The 23,265-nt window shown below is 51.8% G+C and overlaps 2 protein-coding genes across 9 annotated transcripts in view; one reads left to right on the top strand and one right to left on the bottom strand.

Moving 5' to 3' along the window:
- Positions 1-23,265, bottom strand: part of HNF4A (hepatocyte nuclear factor 4 alpha) — a 64,485-nt gene that overhangs the window by 6,344 nt on the left and 34,876 nt on the right. For 4 of the 8 annotated variants that reach the window (XM_079783466.1, XM_079783464.1, XM_079783465.1 and 1 more), the window contains exons 1-7: positions 16,655-16,823; positions 12,576-12,750; positions 11,417-11,511; positions 5,949-6,055; positions 5,118-5,273; positions 1,582-1,669; positions 1,035-1,190 (exon numbers count right to left, since the gene is read on the bottom strand). In XM_079783466.1, coding sequence (XP_079639592.1) covers positions 1,035-1,190; positions 1,582-1,669; positions 5,118-5,273; positions 5,949-6,055; positions 11,417-11,511; positions 12,576-12,750; positions 16,655-16,769 — 892 coding nt within the window. In that variant the 5' untranslated portion in view covers positions 16,770-16,823. Of the gene's footprint in view, positions 1-1,034; positions 1,191-1,581; positions 1,670-5,117; positions 5,274-5,948; positions 6,056-11,416; positions 11,512-12,575; positions 12,751-16,654; positions 16,824-23,265 lie in introns of those variants that run through there. The other 4 variants (XM_079783470.1, XM_079783469.1, XM_079783468.1 and 1 more) reach the window with 1 other exon arrangement.
- On the top strand, positions 19,334-19,627 carry LOC307107812 (large ribosomal subunit protein eL31-like; the record flags this gene model as incomplete). The annotated part of the gene is made up of 1 exon (XM_079785326.1): positions 19,334-19,627. The coding sequence occupies one exon, from the start codon at positions 19,334-19,336 to the stop codon at positions 19,625-19,627; it is 294 nt and encodes a 97-aa protein (XP_079641452.1).

Genomic DNA, 23,265 nt, shown 5'->3' on the forward strand with positions numbered 1-23,265 from the left:
TCGCTACTCTAGCACTTTAGGGCCATTATTTAGTAAAACAGGGTGACTTGACCACAAGGACTGCAATACTGGGATAGTCAATCTGATAACCGCATTGGTTACCAAGTGACTAACAGGCAGATAGCATATGCAGAGCGAATACGCTGGAAAAGGGATGATTCACATCCCAGGTGGGACAGAGCCGCAGGGTGCAAGATTTCATCACACTACTCAGAACACCCTGCAGTGGTAAACTTATGAATTGTTTATTCCTGGAATTTGATCACAGGTAACTGAAACCACAAAAAACAAAACAAAACTATGGATAAGGGGGACTACATGCTACATGAAGGGTTGGAAAATACTCTCCACAGTTGATAGGACAAGAAATAAAGGCATAAGCACATAACAAACATTATAAAGGTGATCAATAGAGACACTAAAATAGCCAGAAAAATACATTAAGAGAATGGAGGAGAATAGGAATGGTGATAAAAGAAGTGAAACACTCCACTAGCCTAGGAGGAAAAATACGACCTAAAAAAGATAAAGCAAGAGAGAGCAGGCTTAGCATTTTATTTTGAGCTCGAGGTAATGGCCAGAAGAAACGATAAAGAATCAGAAATGGCTCCCTCTGGGGAGTAGGCTTTAGCAGGAAAAGTGGAGTAGGGAGGAATATTTGCATTTTAAGTATGTGCAGATATTATTTTGCTAGGGGTAAGGGTACACCCAAGGTAGCTTCCCCATCCCCTCTTGAGGAAAAGAAGATAGAAGGAAAGAAAAGAAAGAAAGACGGGAGATGAAAGAGAAGGAAGGAGGGAGGAAGGGAAAGGAAGGAGAAAACCCCAGCCTCTGGGTTCAGTGTGCCCTGACAAGTCATATCATCCCTTTGAACTTTGATTTTTCCTTATCTCTGAAATGGAGCTAAGAAAAACACCCTCTCCCGGTTGTTGTACTAAAGAGATGAGGTTGTGAACTTGGGGTCTATAACCCAGTCGGAGAAGTCTGACAGAGGGTCTGGAGCATTGGGGGTGGGTGGGAGGTGTGGACTATACCTGGGTCAAAGAAGATGATGGCTTTGAGGCAGGCATACTCATTGTCATCGATCTGCAGCTCCTGGAAAGGCAGCACCAGCTCATCCAGGATGCGCATGGACACCCGGCTCATCTCTGCCAGCTCCGGGCAATGCCGGGGGATGATGTAGTCATTTCCTGGATGAGTTGGGAAGGAGAGGGGATGGAGAAGCTACCTTGGGTGTACCCTTACCCCTAGCTTTGAACAGGCCCTGTCCTTTGCAGTGGCAATGCAGTTGGTGCCCATGGGAGGAGTGCCCATTTTACGGATGAGAAAGTTAAGACCCAGATTAAAGGAATGAGTTGCTTGAAATCATCAAACTGGGCCTGGAATCTGGCTTTGAGTGTGTTCGAACATTGCCTGCCCTAATTCCTTGGGTCCATATTTCCTTGCATCCAAGGGGAGAGGGCTATTTCTGATTGGTCTCCCTTGCCCCAGCATGCTGCCATGGACATCTCCTGTGCCCAGGTGGGTTCCACACTGGACATGCCCTCCACAGAGCCCTGGCTGAGCAGGCCACCTCCTCACCTAGTAATAGAACATCCTTGAACACCATAGAGCGCTTGGTGGCTCCAAGAAGCAGGTGCTCGCCGGCATGGGCTCTGAGCAGGGCCACCTGGAAGAGAGAAGGGACAGCTTCAGGTGCCTGCACACCTGTGAGGGCTGCTCCTAGGTAATTCACCGACACTGGGCAAGTCAGCCTCATGCTTCCCTCGCCTTTACCTGCCTGAATTATAAAACAGGCATCAGAAACCTGCTGCCTTCTTCCCGTAACTGATCAACTGGGGATCTGGAGAAGATTCAGCAGGAATCCAGGAGGGGAAAGAACATGCACTAGGAGCAGGGCGACCAAACACTGACTTTGACCTTGAATTTCTGTGTCCTTGGGCAAGTTGCTGCTCCCCCCTGGGCCTGGTTTATGTGCCTGGTGAAACTGTGACAATATTCTGGGTATATTTTTTTCATTAGAGGTGCAAAGGCTTTCATCAGACTCTAGAGAGGGTCTACCACCCCGAAAGTTCTAAAACTGTGGGTCCCCAATTCCTACTCATGGACCAGCTATGAAAGATTATGAAGAGCGGTTTATAAGAATGCAGATTCTTAGGCCCTACTTCCAGAGATTCTGATTCTGTATGTATGGGGATGGGCCCAAGGATCTGTGTTAAACAAGCTCCCAAGTGGATTCTGATGTGCAGTTGTGTTTGGGAAATCACTGCTCCAGATTTCCAGGCACCTGCCCACTCGACATTGTAGGATTCTAGTGGATGAGCTTGACAGACACCTTCCCTGCAGAGAAGACAAGTCTAAAGTTGGAGGTAGGAGCCAGCCAACTCACAGGAGGACATTGCCTGCCCTTTCAGAACCATCTGCTTCAGTACTAGCATGAGAATCAAAGATGGGCTGGAAAAATAGTATCAGGCTGGTAGCCTCAAGGGTCTTATTAGCAAGGTTGGGTTAGGGAGTTCAGAGGGTTTTAGCAGGCTAAATTATTAAGTAAAATGCTTTTGTTCATTAATTCATTTGATTGTTCATTCTTCCAGTCATCAAATGTTAAGTGCCTACTAAGTGACAAACACGTTTTAGGCAATGGGGACATAATGGTGAAAGGAAGGGAAGGGAAGGGAAGGGAAGGGAAGGGAAGGGAAGGGAAGGGAAGGGAAGGGAAGGGAAGGGAAGGGAAGGGAAGGGAAGGGAAGGGAAGGGAAGGGAAGGGAAGGGAAGGGAAGGGAAGGAAAAGAGGGTGGGGAAGGGAAAGAGAGAAAGTGAGAAGGAGAGAGAAAGAAGAGAAGAGGGGAGCAAGGAAGGAAGAAAGGGAGGGAGGAAGAGAAGAAGGAAGGTGAGGGTATGAGATAAGAGCATAGGGCAAGAATAACTATGTAAATGGGAGGTCAGAAAAGACCCATCTAAGGAGGTGGAATTGTTCTAAGGCACATAGTAAACATTCAATAAAGAAAGGAAGAAAGGAAGAAATGGGTGAATGAATGAATGAGCAAACTAGTTAACTTCCTCTCCTGCCACATGTCCTTACCTAGTCTATTCCCCTGTGGTTAACCTGGTGAGGATGCCAGGAAAATTAGAGAAATGGCAAACAGGAGGTGAGAGTACACTTTCCATGACCAGGACAAGGATGCTTATTATTGAGCACTTCCTACACTGTACACAGGGCAGGGCCTTGTCACTTACCCAGTGGTTCTGATTGACAGGGAGAAGACCTGACATCAAGTCCCAGCTCTGTGGCTGCCTTGCTCTGTGACTTGGGGCAAATCACCTTCCCTCTCTAGGCCTCATTCCCCTTACCCAATGCTTCCCTAGCCTTCCAGGTTTCGATGGATTGATATTCCAGACAAAACAAGAAGCTAAAAACTTGGAAAGTGGTTCCTGAGCAATGTCTACAGATTTGAGGTGTCCTTTGGAAGACAATGACCTCCATCTCCCAGGTGTGTCTCCTCCTCTTCCCCCACCCCCATCCAGAGCAAATGGGCTCCTTGTACACCGTGAATGGGGAGCTGGGAACCCTCATGATCCGGGTCCAGCCCCCTGACATGGCAACTGTTCTGGGGGTGAGCAGGCAGGGGGGTGTTAATGATTGTCCCGTGTTATTGGCCACCCATCACTGCTCTCTGAGAATGCTCTGAGCCCTAGCCAGGGAGGTTTGAGTGGGAAATCGAGGTTAACAATTGTTCAGCTTGGGGGTATCTCGTTGCCCTGCTGAGCCCCTGGGAAGGAACAGGAGGGATTAAACATTAATGTAGATTCTCCAGCAGAGGGGACCAGGGCCAGAACACGAGGAGCAGGGGAGAAGGCAGGGGCTCTGCCAAGATCCCTGCCCTGTCATCCCTCCCAAAGCGGGAGGAATCCGTGTGAGAGGGCATCTGATCCAGCCCCCCGTGCGAGGCCCAGGACCAGCCAAACCCGTGTTTGCACAGCATGTCCCATCGCGGGACACTAATAGGTGTTCCAGGAGAGGGTGTGTAAAAGGAGTTCCAGGAGCCCCGGGTCTGTCCACAAAGTTCAATAGGTGCCTTGCCTGCAGGGCTTCTCAGAAACTTGAACAGACTGGCATGCGTTGCCACTCTTTCATGCAAATGTGCAAAAGGGAGAAGTAAATGGACCGATGGACATCTAGGCCCTGTCCACTGGGACTCCGAGCTTCCCTCAGAGCTGAGAAGGTGGCCCAGCCCGGCTCTCCTTTCCCAGACAGGAAAAATGTCTGCAGAGGCCTAAAGGGTGCAGGAGCTATCACTTGTGGTATCTCAGAAACTCATCTGTCCTCAGACACCATCCCCGTCCCCCCCTACCCCCCAACACACACACACACACACACACACACACACACACACACAGTCCCCTGTTCCCCTGGGACATTTTTGGTATGTCAAAGAATGCACTTTGGGAAATAAAATGCTGAGCTATACCATGTTGGTGGGATACAGGAAGAAACTGACATTTAGGGAGGCCAGCAGTGGCCCCGGCACTGTGTAGTGCTCATTACATGATTTACACTTTTCAAATGGTAATGTCCTCAATCCTTCCAACAACGTTCTGAAGCAGGTATTACAATTTCCACTTTATAGATATGAAAACTGAGACTCAGAGACAGGAAGTAATCTGTCTTAGATCACACACAGAACCAGTCTTAAAACCAGGGCTCAAGCCCAAATCTGCTGATCCTTGGCCTTGGGCCCCTGTCAATATCTCCTCGGGAGAGGAGGCCGGTGCAGAGGTACAGTGGATAGAAGCTTGGACTTTGGAGCTTGCCTGCCTAGTTCTAATCCCAGCTCTGCTGGATACTAGCTGTGTGACCGTGAGCAAGTTACTTAACCTCTCTGTGCCCCAGTTTCCTCACCTGTAAGATGGAACTAATAGCAGCACTACCTCATAGGGTTGTTGGAAGGATTAAATGAGTTAACATTTGCAAAGTGATTTAAACAACTCCAGGACACATGAGCACTATGTGTGTTTTGTTAAATAAATTCAGACCAGTCCAAGGCTATATCCCAGGTGGGCCAGCAGGTCCCTCCTGCCCAGTGCCCCCCCTGCCCACAGTCCACGTCCGCCCGCACCTGGTCGTCCAGGGGGAGTTCGCAGAAAGCGGGGATGTACTTGGCCCACTCAACGAGCACCAGCAGCTGCTCCTTCATGGACTCGCACACGTCGGCAATGCTGGCGATCTTCTTTGCCCGGATGTCTCCGTTGATCCCAGAGACAGGGGAGGTGATCTGGGGGGAGATGAAGGAAAATGCTGGGGATGGCTGGGCTGCTCCACACGCTCTGAACCCTGCAGAGGCCCGTCCCCAGATAGTGCCCCTGTCTGGAAAAGGGGAGATGGACTGTGGGTGCCATCTTGGCTCGGAGGAAGTTTAAGGGAAAATGGACAGAAGGAAGGATGCTGAAGAAGCCCTGTTGCCTGCCCCTGCCTCCTCTTCCTCCAACTCCTCAGAATCCCAAGGAAGCCCTCAGCCCTAGGGGAGAAGCAGGGCAAAAATCCTCATCCCCATCTGGTAGATGAAGAAACCACAGCCCAGGGAGGTGCTGTGATTGGCCCAAGGCCAACAGCAAGAGGCTGACTAAGTCCCAGCTTGCTACTCTGTCCACTTGTTCGCTGCTCTGTTGTCCCGGGGCTAAGCTGATCTCAGGCCCTCAGTGAAGGCAGAGATCTGCTTGGCCTGCACAATGCGGGCAGTGGATGAACTAGAAAGTGCCCCAGCGTGCCAGGCCTGCGTTCCAGTTTTGTCTTTGCTACTAAACTGGCCGTGTGACACTGGACTCAGCTTCCCTTCTGTGATATCTGAGGGTCCTTCTAGCTCCAGGGCTTCGCTGGGGCGGGCGGGGTGGAGGTGAGACTCCTCTTCAGTGTGTGGGGCCCCAGGTGGGTGGAGCGGTCACCCGAGTACCTGCTGGGACAGGACCTCCGCCTGCAGGAGCGCATTGATGGAGGGCAGGCTGCTGTCCTCATAGCTTGACCTGCGAGTGCTGATCCGGTCCCGCTCATTTTGGACGGCTGTGAGGACAGCAGAGAGAAGTGAGGAGGGAGGGCAGGGATATGGAGGAGGGGAGGGCTGTCGCATGACTGATGAGGAATGGTGAGGTGCAAGGGGAGAGAGTTCAACCCTGACAGAGTTTCTGCAGGGCTGTCCTGCAGGGAAGGAGGCAGTAGGAGGGGTGCGTCCAGGGGACAGAGCCCAGATCAACTTGTGGGAAGGAAGGGAGACAGATTCTAACCCCGCTTGTTAGAACTTTCCAAATGCCCAAACTGCCCCCACACAGTGCAGTGACTGCAGGACTGACCCACCCATCCCTGGAGGCATGCAAGACAATGATGACTTGGCAGAGGGCTTAAGGTGAGTCTTGAGCATTGAAGAGGGGATCTGTCTAGATAATAGATTTTCAAGCTCTGTTTTGGAAAAGGGTCCCTTTCTTTCCAGATGAAAGTGTGTAAAACAAGCAAAATGAATTCCTTTGGGTGACAGGAGATGGCCCAGGGATTCCTGAACACTGAGGCAGAGGCCTGGACAAAGGGATCTGGAGGCCCCGCCTGCCCTGGCCGTCTCATCCGTCAGCAGGAGCTGCAAGGGATCCAGCTACCCTTCTCAGAGACAGCAAAGGTATGCTGTCCTCCCCCTGCCCTTTGCTGGGCTCTCTCCCAGGAACTCAGAGATCTGGGGCCTGTGTCCACCAGGGCCCCGCACCCCACTGCGTGTCCCCTTCTGGGCCAGTCCTGGCCGGAGATATAAGATGGACCTGCTGCCTTGGCCCTGTCCCTTGGACTCTGAGAAGCCTTCCTGTGCAATGAGGCTTGGCTGAAGCTGGGAGGAGGGAGGACGCGGTGGGAGGAGACCAGTTCCTGTTCGGAATTGCCACTCGCTCTCTGTGTGCCAGTAGAAATCACTTCCTCTCTCTGGGCCTCAGTTGCCCCATCGATCAGCTTTGGCTTCCCAAATTGTCTCTCCCATCTCAGAAACAGGCAGTTTATTCTCCCACTTCCAGCTTGGAAGTCTTTCTCTCACATACCAGCTCTACTCATGCCCCACATGTGTGAGTGGTCCTTACAGAATCCATCCTGGCTCCCACGCTGCCTGGGCCCTGACTTCTCGGCCCTGGAGTAGTCCGGGACCTCCTCACTGGTCCCTTTGCTCCTAGCCTTGCCCCTGCAGCCCGTGCACCTCTCAGGTCAGACCCCTCCACTGCTCATTTTGGACCAGTGCCTCCCCATCTCCCTCGGAGTGAAGGCACGCTTCCCTGTGGCCCTTTCTCTCTGGTCCTCTTCACTTACTCTGTCCCCCAAACGTGCCTCACTGCTCCTCCAACATACTCTGGCGCTGCTCTTCCCACTGCCTGGAATTCTCTGCCTTATATACGTCAAGTACACAACATTATCATTTGACATCTATATACTCTGCGAAGTGAGCATCCTCAAGTCTAGTGACTATCCATCACCACACAATTCACCCTTCAGGGCTACTTTTGGGTGTAAATGACTGAATTAGCTGCATCTTCATGTCACTCCTGTCCCCGTGCAAATGTCACCTTCTCAGAGGTACCCTCTACTTGTCTGAGTGGCATTCCCTCCTCACACTCTGCCCTGCATCCTGCTTCCTTCTTCCTCTTGGCACTTATTGTAGAATCACGTGTTCAGTTCTTTACTCTCTGTCTCTCTCTGAGAAAGGAAGCTCCAGAAAGAACTCCCTCTTGTTCACTTCTGTGGCCCCAGCGACTAGAACAGAGCCTGGCACACAGTAGGTGCTCAATCGATACTTGTCGAGTGAATGATAGAAGGCGCTGGAGGAGACAAGCTCTGTTTCTTGGGAGCACCCTAGGCCCTGTGTCTCAGCGGAACATTGACATCCCACCTATTCATTCAACTGTCTCTGGATTTCACACATTGCTGAAATCAGAGAATGAAAGTCAGACCGTCTAAACGAAGCCAGGAGTCAGGGGGATAAAACAGAAGTCCCAAGATAAGAAATCTCTCTGGAGACCCACCACCCTGCATGGGGCCAGCTCCCAGAACCGCTCCCCAGCCTTAGTCCTGCCCCACCTGCCCTGCCCACACCCTCCCACAGAGGCTGCCCGCACCCACCAGGGCGCCAGGAGGAGGCAGGCTGAATAAAAGGGCTGCTGTCAGCAGCTGCGGATTGGGCTCCTCAAGGTTAGGCCGGCCTTATCAGTGCCCGCGAGCTCAGTCACGGAATGATGTTTTCCAAATGTTTGCTCAGTATTAGCAGGGTCGGGGACCTAATGTAACTTCTATTGAATATTAACCAACCTGGGCAGAGGCGGAGAGGAGGATGAGCTTGTCTTCTCAGAGAACCCCTGGATGGGGGCCGACTAAGGGCTGAGCTGAGGTTCCAAGAAAGGGCCCACCACCAACCCACACCTCCTGCACCCCTGGCCCCGCTTCCTGGTTCTAGGTGTCCAATTCCAGGAGTCTGCATTTGTCCTAGGACCACCAAGTAAGTGTCGGGGTATAGGGAAGAATTCTCGACCTACTGTTAGGCCCACTGATCCCCAGGTTTCTCCCCAGAAAAACTTGTCACTTCAGGGAACTCACTTCTGGCCACGATGGAATAACCTCTGGCCAAGACTTACGGGTCTATGAGATTTAGATCCTTTCCCTGTGGTCAAGAGGAACTTTCAGGAATCTAGACCCAAGATGATTCCCACGCTGGTCCCTCCCAGTTTCAATCCTGGGAGCTTGGTACCTGCCCAGCTCTGGGAGCCTGAGTTCTAGTCCTGACTCCACCCTTGAGTCAATCATGTCACTTCTCTTGCTTCAATTTCCCCATCTGTAAAGTGTATGAAGAAGTAGATTTAATAGCCTCAAATACACCTGTCTTGTCTATAAATTTTGTTTGCAGCCCATTTTTAAAAATATATGTCAAGTACACAACATTATAATTTGACATCTGTATACTCTGCAAAAGTCTACTGACTATCCATCACCATACAATTCACCCTTCAGGGCTACTTTTGGGTGTAAATGACTGAATTCTGCTAAGACCATCAAGATAGAAAAATGAAAACCTGTCCCAGCTCTTCTGATCCCTGTGGCTTCCAAGAATTTCTCTTGGCTTTTGGAAGTTCTTACCAGACTATAAAACTTAGATGGAACTAGTAATATCCTTACTTCCCAGAGCTTGACCACAGTGGTGACTGAACTCTTTGCTACCCTGGCTTATTCTCAAAGCAACCAAGGGACACGAGCACATGTCACAATCTTAACCCAGGTGTGTAAATAAGCACCAACATTTACTCGCCTACACTGACTTGCCATCAGCCAATTCTCCTACCCTCCTGACATGATGCCACCTTCCCCGAGCCAAGAAGCGATTTTCAAGGCTAAGCAAGGGCAGAATTGCCTGGTGCTCCCTCTCCCCTTCTAGGAGCCAGGATGTGGGCCTGTGCCTCCTTGGCAGCTTAAGGGGAAGACCAGGAGACAAACACACAAGTCCCAGTGTCTGTGGTGAGGCTCACAAAGCTGGGAGGGACCACTACCAACCCCCTCATTTTATAGAGTCCAGAAGGGGCAGAAACTTCCCTGAAGTGACACATGGGAAAATGACTCTGAATGCTTTACAAGGGACACATATAATGGCAGATCAAAGCCAGACCAGGCCACATACAGCCCAGGAAGGCTGCTAACCCTTCTCCCACCTGCCTGTCACAAGGCATGCAATTTTAACACGAGAGATTCATTCTCTTGAACCTAAAATCGTGACTGTGGGGTAATAGAATCACTGACTGTTAGAACCATAGACTCTTAGGCCCTTAGACTATAGTTCTCAATCTTCCTCTTGTCACCAGCTGTTCATACATACAGGGGTGGGCAAAAGTAGGTTTACAGTTGTAAGTACGCAAGACAGTTTATTCTTGTATTGTTATCTATTATTGTATTATTACTATTAACCTACGTTTGCCCGCCTCTGTATATCACATCCCCATCTTCAGCATTTCTCATCCCACAGAGTGGTTCCCAACTTAGAGGTGAGAGTGGGTGAGAGAGGCTCCGCACCACTGAACACCAGGCAGGGAGAGGTGGGGGGCATTCGCCCTCTGCAAAAGCCCCTTCCCCACTTTGAGAACCACTGAGGTCTGGATGCTAGAATTATGTTGAGAGCAGGAGGGGGCTACTCCTTCATCAGGGTGAGCAGGCCCAGGTTTGCCCCGGACTCATGAGCTCACGCCAAGGGCCTATTAGGATGAGGCACAGAAATAATTCCTAGGCCTGGAGCAGAGAAAACAGGGTCTCAGAGGCAAAGACAGGGAGGGGAGGCGACCACAGCTGAGCTCCTCTCCTCATTAGGCTCAGCAGGCTGGGTCCCAGGTTCCGCTGTGGGGTGGGATGGGGGTAGGGGACATGCAGGACTAGACCAGAGGTTTGGCTTGGGTACCACAGCTGTGGGCTAGAAGTGAAGGCCTGGGGGCTGGTCCTAGAGCGGGAAGTGTGAGTTGAGAGGAGAAAAAGATGAAGAGATTTGATAATGGGAAGTTATTTTTAGAAGCAGTTAAAAGATTTTTGCTTCCTGAGCTTGGGCTGAGTGTTCCTGAGGCATGGAGGGCATAAAGTAAGCAACATGGAGGTGTCGTCCAAACAGCACTGGACTTGAGTTCAAAGCTCTGGATTCAAACCCCAGATTCTGCATTGACCAGCTGTGGGGCCTTCGGCAAGTTGCTGAACCATTCTGGCCTCCGTTCCCTCATCCATAATAATAGTGCCACCACACACAGTTGTCATAAAAACAAAAGGAACTATCCATCATGGAAAAGCCCAGCCCAATGACTGGTGTCTGCTGGTATCAGGAGGCCTGGAGAGACCTTAATCAATGCACTGCGTCTTCCCCTTCTCCACTCCCCAGGACAAGTCCAGTGTCCTGTTCCCATTCCCTAGAATGGGAACACTTTGACTCACCTGATACTCAAGCATGACGACTAAGGAACTGGGGCGCTTGTCCCTGGGACAGGAAGCTCAGGAACAGAGCACCCCCGCCCCCCCTCATATTTGTTGAGTCTGGGTAGTACATGGACATTTGTAATATCATTCTCTACACCTTTCTTAATGTTTGAAATAGTACATAAAGAAAAAACACCGGACTTGGCTGCCTTGTGGTGGAGAAGGCAGGCAGGGGTGGTGATGGCTGGGAACCGCATAGCCACAGTGGGAACTTATCTCTTTGAATCGTTCTCAAGACCAAGCCCAGCCCCTCCCTGTGGTCAGATTTCTAGGCCCTTCCTTCTCTCAGCCATTAGTCAGTCACCCTGGGGCCTGTCACTGAGTCATAAAGTTGGGTCCCCAGTTGTAAACGACTGTGGGGAGCTGTGGGGCGGGTGGGGCAGGGGTGGCAGGGGGAGGGCCGCAGCTCACCTTCCTTCTTCATGCCAGCCCGGAAGCACTTCTTGAGCCTGCAGTAGCGGCACTGGTTCCTCTTGTCTTTGTCCACCACGCACTGCCGGCTAAATCTGGGGAGGGCTTTGGATGGTTGGATGGAAAAGGGACAGTCCTCCCGCCCCCAAGATGGAACTAGAACCCTGGCCATCTGGTTGATCCCCAGCCTCTTTGCTGTAACTAACCCTTCATCCCAGAAGTTCTCATGTTAACTATGAGAAAAGCTCAATGGAGTCCAAACCTGTCTTATTAAATGTAGGGAAACGGAGGCTCGGAGAGGCAACTCGTAGACCTGGATCTACTCAGCCTGGGGTAGAGCCAGGTTGGGAACCCTAGTCTCTTGAGTATCAAAGCACCGCTATTTCCACCACATCCTACTAGTCCAGAGCAGGCTCCTGGTTATAGCTAACGGTCAATACGTGGTCCACATAAGCCACTCTCTGGATGGGATATAAGTAGAGGCAGTGCCTCACAGTGGCTATGGGTGGGGCCCTGAGTATCAACCTGGGCTCTGCCATTGATTCGAGCTGGGTGACCTTGGACAAATTCCAAGCCCTCTCCATGCCACAGCTTCCTCCTCTATAAAATAGGAATAATAATAGTAACCGCCTCCGAGGGGCGTTGACAGGGGAAAATAATACATGGATGGAGCCTGGCACAGTATCCACACGTGGCAAAGGCTCCTAACCGATGGCTGTTATTTTATTATTGCTGTCACTCAGAATGGCAGATGCTTTTAAATAAAGGAGGGCTCTCCGAGGCTTTAGGAAGCCCTTGGGGCAGGTGGAAAGGCCTGGGGCCAATCTCCTATGTGCCCTAGAAAAAGCACCAGCTTGGGGGTTGGGCCCCCTCCTCAGAGGCTTGACCCTAAGCCTCATGGGTCCTTATTTGCTAAGTGGGGAAAATAACAGTGGGTGTGTGGACTTAGGATGCTGCCTGCATATAGTAAGGGCTCAATAAAGGGCAGCCGATCGCTTTCTGATCCGTGAATGAGTTTCCTAGAATGGCTGTTCCCACCTGAAGCCACAAGGCCTAGGAAACCAGAGGAGGCTTGAAGACCTTGAAGGGCAGACGCCTCTGGGAACTAGTAGGAGATGACAGACCCTGGGGAACAGTAGACCCCGAGCGGGCTCCGCACCTGCAGGAGTACATGTGGTTCTTTCTCACGCTCCTCCGGAAGAAGCCCTTGCAGCCATCACAGCTTGAGGCGCCATAGTGTTTGCCCGTGGCCCGGTCTCCACAGATGGCGCACAGGGCACTGACACCCAGGCTGTTGGTCGCGTTGAGGTTAGCACCTTCCGATGGGGATGTGTCTGCACGAGGAGAAAAAGGAGTGAGGACTCAGAAGGACAGAAAGTTACCTCCCGGAGGCCCTGTTTTTCTGGGGGTTTACATTTGCAAACCAATATGAATGTTGGGGGGATCTTCCCAGGGCTCCAGCCTCAGCCAGAACGCCATGCTGTTCCCACTCCCTCAGTGACCTTGGGCAAGCCCCTTGGCCTTTTGGAGCCCCCGTTTGGCATCTCTAACTTAGGTATCACTGTGACAGTGACTTCACAGAGTTGTTTGTGAGAGTCTGTTCCTCTGCGATGGCGACTACTAGCCCAGCTTTCTCTGGGAAGGAATGAAGACTTGGCCACGCCCTAGGATGCTTCCAACCCTATAGACCCTGATTGACTGGGCATAGAGGGCTGTGGAAGGGACAAATACTGCAGCACCTGCCCAGAACCAGGCCTTGCCATTTATTTCTTACTGAGTGGCCCTGGGTGGGTGGGTCTCAGCGTAGTGCCCAGGGGCCCTGACAACTCTCCTGGGAAATGAGACGACATGCACCAAGGACTGTGGCTCATTTGCCCTCCTGGGAGGGTCATGACAAGAAAATGTGCACTCCTCAAATACCTCTTTTCCCAGAGGCAAAAGCTACTGCATCTGCATAGATGTGGGGAGGGGTAAAAGAGGCAGGTGACAAAGATCTTGGGTTGGATGCTGCGGGTTTCGGGTGCTAGTACTGATGCTGCCACTAATTCGCCTGTGACTTTGGGCAAGTTTGTTTCATTGCTTCAATTTCCCCTGGGCCTCAGTTTCCCTAAATATAAACAGGGCAGTTCTACTGTTCTAGTGGTTTTCAATTTTTTTAAAAAAAATTCAGTAGCCGACCCCTCTTTTTATAAGCAAATCTCCCACAAAGGATAGACCTCTTGGAGAAGATGATAAACACTAGGTCCCATCTCCCCTGAAGAATGCATGCATGTGCACAGCACACAAAGTCATAACACACTGTTCTCATAGAACCCTGAGGCCGACCTTGAATTCCTAGGGAACAACCAGTTAAGCACTGGAGAGGGGCATGGCGCTGTATTAAGACCACAAAGTCTGGAGCCCTTTTGCCCAGTTAGAATCCCAGTTGCCCACCTCTTAGCCCTGTGACCTTGGCTGAATTAATTTAACTTCTCGCCTTCATTTCCTCACTTGTAAAATAGGAGGAAAATGCCCTAGGATGTTGTGGTGATTCAGTGAAGTGCTTGTCACAGAATAAGCATTATATCGGCATTTGTGAAATAACTTTTCTGCAGAAGAAAACTCTCAGAACACAAGACTTCCAGCCTCCGTGTGCAAGCAGACTCTGCTGCATTCATCCTGCCGTCACCTGGCTGAACATCTCCTAGTCTCCCCAGGGTGCCCAAGAGTGCGGCCCCCTCCACTTGGTGAATTATTCCTGGAGATGGGGATAATTGTTAAGCCGTGCTGGTGCCCTTTCTCCCTCAGCCTCGCCTCCCCAGACCCCTGGGAAGAGCTGACCCCACAATTCCTGGCCATTCAGGATGAGGCTGGGGGAAGGGGTGCCCACATTCAGGGTGGGCTGGGTGCTGCCAAGTATATAATCTCATCCCTGGGGTCAGCTGATCAGCCCCATTCTCCAGGTGAGAACACCAAGGCCCAGAGAGGACAAGTGGCTTGCCCAGGGTCATCACACCGCTGGGAAGTAGAGGAGCCAGATATATGGCTCAGGGGTGATTCTGGTCATTGTTGCCCCTATTGGGGTGTCTACTGGGGTCTCTGAAGCAAGGAACCCCTGTAACCTTTGGTTCTGAGTCCGAGATGGGGACAGATGGGGAGCTATCCTTGGAGCCTTTGAGCTACCAGCCCAGGATGTATGCCAAACATAACCCCAACTCTCAGACCACTTCAAACTCCAGTAAAGAACGTAAACCCTTCTTACAGGCGTTTGGAGTTCCTGAGATGACTCAGGTGGGGCCAGGACCAGTTACCAGTGCTAAGATATTAAGCACCTTATCTTATTTCATCCTCTAGTAAGCCCTGGGGTGGGTGCTATTATTTATTCCCATTTTACAGATGAAGAAACTGAGATTGCAACAGGAAAGAATCTATGCCAGAATTTGAGCCCTAATTTTTCTGGCTCCAGGGCAGGAGGCTGTGCTGTTTTCAGGTCACCCAATCAAGGGGCTTGGCTCTGCCTCAGGAGCACAGGATTCCTGGGAGCTGGAGGCATGCGCTCTGCAGGGTAGATGGCACCAGCCCCAGGGAGCAGCCTGGGACTGGGTGGTGGCCAGGAGTGTGACAGCACACATTGTCCTTGTGGGGTCACATGGCACCCCACCGAGGGCAGCAGCTCCTTGTTTACCACTTCCTGCATGTTTGTCCCTCAGTTCCTCACGTGACCCTTGGATACTCCTAAAAGCTGGCCAGCAAGCAGACTTGGGGTGATTAAGCCCATTTTGTAGAAGAGACCAGGAGAGGAGAGGTGACATGCAGGCCACACAGTGAGTGGATGGCAGAGATAGATGAGCAGTTGGTGGGACTGACTATGGACAGTGCCCACTGACTGCAGGCAGGGAGTCACCTTTTTCCAGCTGAGCCAAACTGACCACAGGCCCTAAAGGCCTGGGCTGAAGCCACAGAGCCCGGGCAGGAAGGCAGGTGGCAGGCTGGCCTCGGCTGGCGGCCACCCACTTCTCCACTGAGGCTGACTGGCCACCAGTCAGGGACCTTTCTCTCCAGAAACTTCCTGGCTTTCAAGTCCCTTTCCTCCCCCAACCTCCTTGTGAAGGAGAACACTCCCCCCTCAGATGGGCTCTCGGTGATTATAAACCTGGAGCGACACAAAAATCTGCTCAAAGACAAATGGACATGTTGCTGATGAGAATCTCATTTGGTGAATAGCAACGTCAAAATCCTGCACATCATGTCTGCATAATCGTGGCCCCCAAACAGCACCGGCCCCCAGTGCAAGGATGTGCACATATATACAAGCAGGTACATACAGGGCACGAGTCAGAATGCCCATGCAGGAAACACAGAGCACACAAACAAATCCACATCCATGGTACATGTATGCAAACATCCACAGACACATGTACACACTCACTGCCACTTATGTACATAAGACAAACACAGGCACCTCTAGAAACACCAACCAACACAAACCCACTCAATGAACAAACACAAATGAAAATGGGCACAGAACAGATGCACACAAACAAATGTGCACAAAGATGCAAATAGTTTCTGTGGGCACACAGTTGCCAACCCAGTGTATCACCACCCACCCACTTACAGGGGAACTCATGCGTGCACACCACACCAAGAAGAGGCCATGATCACACACACCACACACACACACACACACACACACACACACACACACACACACACTACTGACTGGTGTCTCATTTAGCAAAACTTCCCTGAGAACTCCATTTTCTCTAAGTGGGGCATTCACCCCAGGAAATTCTCAAAGACACCCTGAAACACAGGGTGCCTCCATCTACCATCTCCAGGGACCGGACGTGCCTTCCCAACTCCCTGGACCTAGGCCCAAGGGATTCAGGAAGGGGCCATGTTGGTCACAATAACTGGAGCTGGATGGGAAGGAGCTCACCGGCACGTCCCCGCTCCCAGTGACGCGCTGAGCAGGATGGCTTTGAGGAACGAGGGACTGCAAGGGCCTGACGGGAATCCCTGGGCCTACTTTTGCTGGAGATGTGCTCTTGCAGGCCTCCCCTGACCCAGAATGCCTCTGGTCACTGTACCTGGGCACATTTCCTTTACCTGGCAACACCTGCACTGGCCTATCAGACCAACCCGGCCATCATCTATCATTCTCCTCCCAGCCCCAAACTGAATGCCTGAGACCTGCTCCCACACCTGGGCATACCCACCCACCTGGCATTCCTAGGCACACGTGCCTCCACCTACCATTGCCCATCGTCAACACCTGCACATTCTCAAATTCCAGGGTGGTGTAGGCTGGGTCCAGCGCAGCACTGTAGTCGGCCATGTCCATGTCGACCAGGGTTTTGGAGAGGCGCATCCTCCCCCTCCACTCCTCAGTCACTTGCCCTGCCCAGGATGCCCACCCGGAAGGCTCCAGGCCGAGCCGGCCCCCGCCCTTCACCCTCCCCCTGCCTCCTCCCAGGTGCACTCTCTGCCTTCCTGCCTTTCAAACTGTCCTCTGGGAGGATCTCCCGGAGTCTGGGCCTAGCCTCCGAGAAGGGGTGGAGGCTCTGCCAGGGAGGGGTGGGGGTTAATGGTTAATCGGCTCCCCCACTGGTGGATAGTCTGGGCGGGGCCGCAGGGATTTGGCTGTTTGTTGGTTTCTGGCTGACACCAGGGGTGCTATTACAACTGGTGGGGCCTTACTCACCAATATTCAGTTATTGATTCTGCAAGATGGAGAGGCTAGCTCATCAGCACTCATCTGACCCCCTGACTCAGCCACCCTCCAAGCCATTGTCACTCAAAGTCAGGCATTCTAGCTGATATGCTGGGACGCTGAGAGCCCACCACCAACGTGCCTAATTCAATGACTTCCCAAATCATTGACTTTTACCCTTAATGCTCTTACAGATAAAGCTGCCTCATGGCTCATGAATGAAAAACCCAAATCCCAGGCCCGTCACCAATCTTCTGGCTCCTCATCCTGGGAGCTCCCTTCCAATTTCCTACTTCCTTTAGGGGCAGAATAAATAGGCAGTTTGGTAGGGCCGGACTCACCGCTGGTTCCACTCCCCTGATCCCCATGACCCCACTCTGGCCACCATAGCCCCACAGCGCCCAGCTGCTCAGGCCCAGACCCACTCCATCTCCCATTTCCCTGTCACATCCTCCTGGTTCCCTCCCTCCCCCCAGAACAGGCGGAGACCATGCTTGCAGCCCACACACTTGGATTTACAGTTAGACACCTACCACCTACTAATCGTGACCTTGGGTGAATGATTTTGGGTAAAATGCATTTTATAGAGGAGGAAACTGAGGCTCAATCAGCCACAAGGGTGGTCTGAGTGTTAAGTGAGATGGCATTAATAAAGCACCAAACGGTGCCTAGCAAGTGTCCTTGCCTTCTGCTCCCTGACCCCCCTTCTTGTCTCCCTTGTCCCTCTCTACCCATGTCCTGCCTTTGGAGTGGGCATTGTGGGAATGCCACCTGAGCAGCTGCACACTTGGGTCTTGGGCTTGGTTTAATGCTCTGCTGTTACTGAAATTCTTAGTAATTTCTGAACACAGGGCCCTGCCTTTTCATTTTGGACTGGGCCCTGAACATGGTGCAGCTGGTCCTGCTGCCTTCAGCTCATGGCTCATCCATTTCTCCTCATACCTCCAGGCCTCATTGCCCTCTCCACAGACACTTCCATGAGCTCCCAATCTAGCTGGGAGGTAAGGTTGCAAAGTGGAAGGTAGAAATCACTGGGCAGAGGTAGAAGGACCGAGGCCTGGGAGCCTACCCTCTTTCAGCTGAAAGGACTAAGGTGGCAGGATTTGTTAAAACTGTAAGCAAGAGTGGGTGAATTAGTGAGAGAGCCAATTAGTGAGAGTGGGTGAATTGGTGAGTGAACTAATGAGTGAGTGGGTGAACGAATGAGTGAATTTGCCCAGCCGGTGTGGCTCAGTGGTTGAGCATCTTCCCATGAACCAGGAGGTCAGGGTTCAATTCCAAGTCAGGACAGGTGCCTGGGTTTCAGGCTCACTCCCCAGTAGGGGGCATGCCAGAGACAGCTATCAATGATTCTCTCTCATCATTGATATTTCTATCTCTCTCTCCTTTCCTCTCTCTGAAATCAATAAAAAGAAAAAAAAAAGAGTGAGTGAATTACAGACAGGGTGAATTCATGTGTGAATGAGTGAATTAATGAGTGGGTGAATTAGTGAAAGAGGGAACTAATGAGTAAATGAGTAAATAGATGGATGAATTAATGCGCAGGCAAATCAGTGGGAGAGGCGGTACATGTTTGAGGGGGTGTGGAGGCACCCTCCTCATATTCTTTCAATTATTAAAAGCCTTCTCTCTGCCCTGCGTAGCTTTGTTCTCTCAGAGTGGAGATAACTGGGGTGGGAGGCGGGGAGAGCAATTGTTCAGAAGGAGACGAGAGGCTGGATTTGTGGTCGAGAGACCTGAGTTTAGGAATTAGCTCTGTCACCATTCAGATAACTTTGTTTAAATCACATCTCTCTCAGGGTCTCAATTTCCCTATCTGTAGAATGGGGAGCAGGTCCTGGCCCATTTGTTATATCAGGATAAGAACCCAAGAGAGGGAGAGAGAGTGCCCCTGCCACATCCCACACTTTGAGATTCCATTAGGGCCTGAAGAAAATTTCAGCTACTGGTGGGTCCCTCCCATGTCCCACCCGGGGTCATCTGATCCTGACTCCAGTGGCCTTGGGGGCGGTGCTGAGCTGGGCTGGAGACCTGACTAAGGGATAAGCACAAAGGGGAAGGAGGGGCAGCTCTGGGGGGCGGGGGGCCTCCAAGGGCTGACTCCAGGTCCTGCCACCTGTCTGGCACCTGTGACAAGCCACACACAGCTGCTCCCCTCATAACCTAGCAATACCTGCTACACATGCGAGGCACATTCCAGTCTTTCCAACTTGCCGGGCACAATGGGTCCCGCAAAGAAGGCTGGCGAGAAGAAGAAGGGCCGCTCCGCCATCAGCGCGGTGGTGACCAGGGAGCACACCGTCAACATCCACAAGCGCATCCACGGCGTGGGTTTCAAGAGGCCTGCCCCTCGGGAGGCCCGGAAATTTGCCATGAAGGGGATGGGGACTCCAGACGTGTGCATTGACGCCAGGCTGAACAAAGCTGTCTGGGCCAAAGGAATAAGGAATGCCCCATATCCTATCTGGGTACGTTTGTCCAGAAAATATAATGAGGATGAAGATTCACCAAACTAGCTGCATACCTTGGTCACCTATGTGCCTGTCACCACTTTCAAAAATCTACAGTTAATGTGGATGAGAACTAACTGCTGTTTGTTGAATAAAGTTATGAAACTGTCACCAAAAAAAAGGAGGCACATTCCACATTTTCAAAAGTGGACTGTGATCGTTGGCATGTCAGAGTTTAATTGGTAACAAATATAACAATCTTTCACTCTCTATACTTGACATCTTAGATCGAATTCAATAAGGTCTATGATCAACTAGGGTGAGCCATGTCATGCCTCTTACATGACCAGTTTCATACAACAACCACCAGGTAGACAGCCTACACATGACAAGCAGCTAAGTATACAAACCATGACATACACACTCTACCAAATGTACAACATATGACCTACTGTCTATGAGGTACATTCCTGAAACCTATTTCATGCCCCAGACATATCCTACCCATCACAACATACCCAAAAAGTAAATCTACCCACTCCTGAACTATATAACTTACATAATCTATTACATACATGATTTACCCCAGCCTTAGCTGATGCCAAACAATGTATTCTACATACGTGTTCCTCATATAAACAACCCACCACCTATAAGATCTACTGACTCTGTGGTCTCAGGCAAGTTACTATTTTGAAGCCCTCATTTCTCCTTCTGTAAAATGGGCCTAACTTGTAGTTTGCTGTAACAATTAAATGAGATACTACTATAAGGTTGTTAGTCCCACCTCCAGGCCCCACCCAAACCCCAACCCATAGGATCAACCACAGATCTTAAAATCAGAAAGACCTGGGTCAAAATCCAGGCACTGCCAGCTTCCGAAACTTTGTGACCTCAGGTTCCACCTCACTCAGCCTTAGTTTTGGCATTAGTTAAGTATGATACATTCTTCACAGTGACAGTTGGGCTATAATGGCCAAGTGTAGGCATATAGTGCAACAGTAGCAATTGCTGTCATTGGTGGTTGACTCTTGACCCACTGGTCACATAATCAGGGCCCCTGCACAGAAGAGCTCCTAGCGATGGCATGCCCAGCCCTAAACAAACCCTGGCCTCCACACCATCAACTCAGCAGCCCTTCTTTTATTAAAATTTTTATAAGAGTTTATTTGAGCCAAACTACTGACATATGCCAGGGATCAAGATCTCAAATGCTCCTCAGCAGCCCTCTTTACCTCTGCCCCGCCCCCTCGGGCCATCAGACCCCAGCTCAACATGCAACAGCTCCCAGGGAATAGCAGAGGACCTCCGAGCTCGCCCAGAGGTCCAACTCCATGTTGCAGATGGAGAAACGAAGGCCTCGGGAAGGAAAGGAGGGGGGCTTTTAGTGTTGCCCTGGGTGGCCGGGTGTTGGGGAAGGACTGCTGAGACCCAGCTGTGGGCAGGGTGCTCAGGCATCTGGTGTGGACAGTGGCTAAGGAGGCTGCCACTGTGAGCCACGTATTTTTCTTTTAAATTATAATAATGGCTAATGTTTCTGGAGAGTCTGTGCTAGGCTCAGAGCTGAGAACTTTGCACTGTTCTCCATTTACAGATGACAAAACGGAGACTCTGAGAGGTGATGTGACTTGCCTAAGGCCATACAGGTCATGACAAGAGGGGCCGTGATTTGAGCTCTAGCATGACTCCGGAGCTGAGGGCTTCAACTCCTACCTGCTGCCTCTGTCCTGGGGCCCCACAAAATAACCTCAGAATTCTGGAGCACTGGGCTGGTGGGTCCACTGTCCGGTCCCTGCCAGGAGCCCAGAGACCTGAGGAGCGAAGGAGCCTGTCCCCGGCACGTGCACGTTCAGGGGCATCCTCCAGACCCCGGCTCCCCGGGCCGCCGGGCACCTTTGGTCCTCTGGGTGCTCTCCACCTGCTATCTCCTGTTTCTTCTCCCCACCCACCGCTTGTGGTGCGGGAACCAGGGACTTATCAAGACAAAGAACAAAAGTCGTGGGGGAAAGAAGCCAAGAGCCATCTCCACTCTGGGGTAGGGCCCTTCAGTTTCGCCCCTTTGAAATTTCAAATTCCAGTTTGTGGACAAAGTCCTAAGTTTCTCACAATATAGGTCCCCAACCACTGACCAAACTCCAGTCCAGGCAGCCAGCAGGCCCAGGGCTGCTTCCTTTGGCAGCTCCCAGGGTCTGGGGGGAAGAGGCTCTGCCCCAGGGGGCCTGTCAGGCCATTCCTGCAGCTCCATCCCACCCCACAGGGACCCTGCCTCGCACCTGAGAGGAGCCCTCTGCCTGGAGCTGGGACCTGAGGCTTGTTGGCACCGACAGCAGATACCAGGTAGGCACCTTCCCTCTTCTGGGCATCTTTTCTGCCCCCTAGACTCCTAAAACACTGCTCGTACCACCCTCCTCACCCCAGGGTACAGGCCACATGGACTTAATCTAATTATGACCTCGCAGAACTTAGAGACTTTTGGTGGATGGGGACACTGAGCCCCAGGGGAGTGGCTGCAGGTTGAGCCACAGACCCGGCCCCTCGCTAAGCCCCACAGGGTGGAAGAAACATACTCAAGGCCACGCAGCGGTAGTGGGGGAGCGTTGCCTTAACAAGAATCCACAAGCTCTGGGAGGACCCCTTTTATCCATCACAGCCCTTGAGGGTCTACCTCTTGCAGACCCGGAATGGCGGTGTGTGTTCACTCAGTGACTGGTGGCCACTGGGTTGCCATGAGAGGAAGATGAGGGAGCTTGGGGCTGAAGGCCAGTGGGTTTGGAAGGAAACAACATTCATGTGGTTAACTGATAACTGAGCCCCATCCTTGGGCCTCCAGGAGCCTCCTTCCTCCCTGTCCTCAGCACAATTAAGACGAACTTACCTGCCTGCTAATCATTGCTGGGCCTGTTGATTTTGCCTTAAAAAATTAACTGGGCATGAGTTTGCGGTTTGCTTCACCCCTAACCCTGAAAAGATTGGGGTGGGCAGGAGGCCGCCCAGGTTATGCAAGAGGCCGCTGGCCTCCCCACGCACATCCTCTGCCTGCCCTCCAAAGGGGAGGTTTTGCTTAAGAGTCAACAGTTTGCTTGTTCCCCTGTTCTGGGTCCTGAGCAAATTTGCTCTGTTACCAAAGAGAGATAAAGGCAGCTGGGGGGCAGCTGTCCATGCGAAGCGGCAGCTTTTGAGCTTGGGGTTCGAGAATCCTGCAGTGTCAGAGCCAGGAGAGCCTGTAGGAGGAGGTGGCCTGCGCCTTTCAAAGTGGGTTCTGGGGTCCTCAGGAGCCAAGGGAGCGTGTGCACAGGCCCTGCTTCACCCGGTGCCCACCTCTCGGGTGTGCTGGGCCTCAATAATTCATCTGAAAGGCTGAGCCAGCTACGGGGAATGAGAACTGGAAGACTGCTGGTCCAGACTCATCCCCTCAGTCATTGCACAGATGGGGAGCTGGAGGCCAGAGGGGGGAAGCGACACGTGCAAGGACAGAAGGTCACCCCAGGTATCCTGGGTCTCCAGCTAGGATAGGAAAGACAGGGGCTCTCTCTGGGACGCAGTGATGTAGTCTGGATATTAGTGAACAAATGGTACTTAAACGCCCTCCTCCACCATTCACCCTCCCTCCCAGGGCTGGCTGGGGTCAGAGTGGTGCCTGAGGGAGCTTGGGGCTGAAGGCCAGTGGGTTTGGAAGGCCTGAGAGCAACCAGAAGGCCTAAGTC

Source organism: Cnephaeus nilssonii (assembly GCF_951640355.1).
Source record: "Cnephaeus nilssonii genome assembly, chromosome: 11".
NCBI classification, from domain to species: Eukaryota; Metazoa; Chordata; class Mammalia; order Chiroptera; family Vespertilionidae; genus Cnephaeus; species Cnephaeus nilssonii.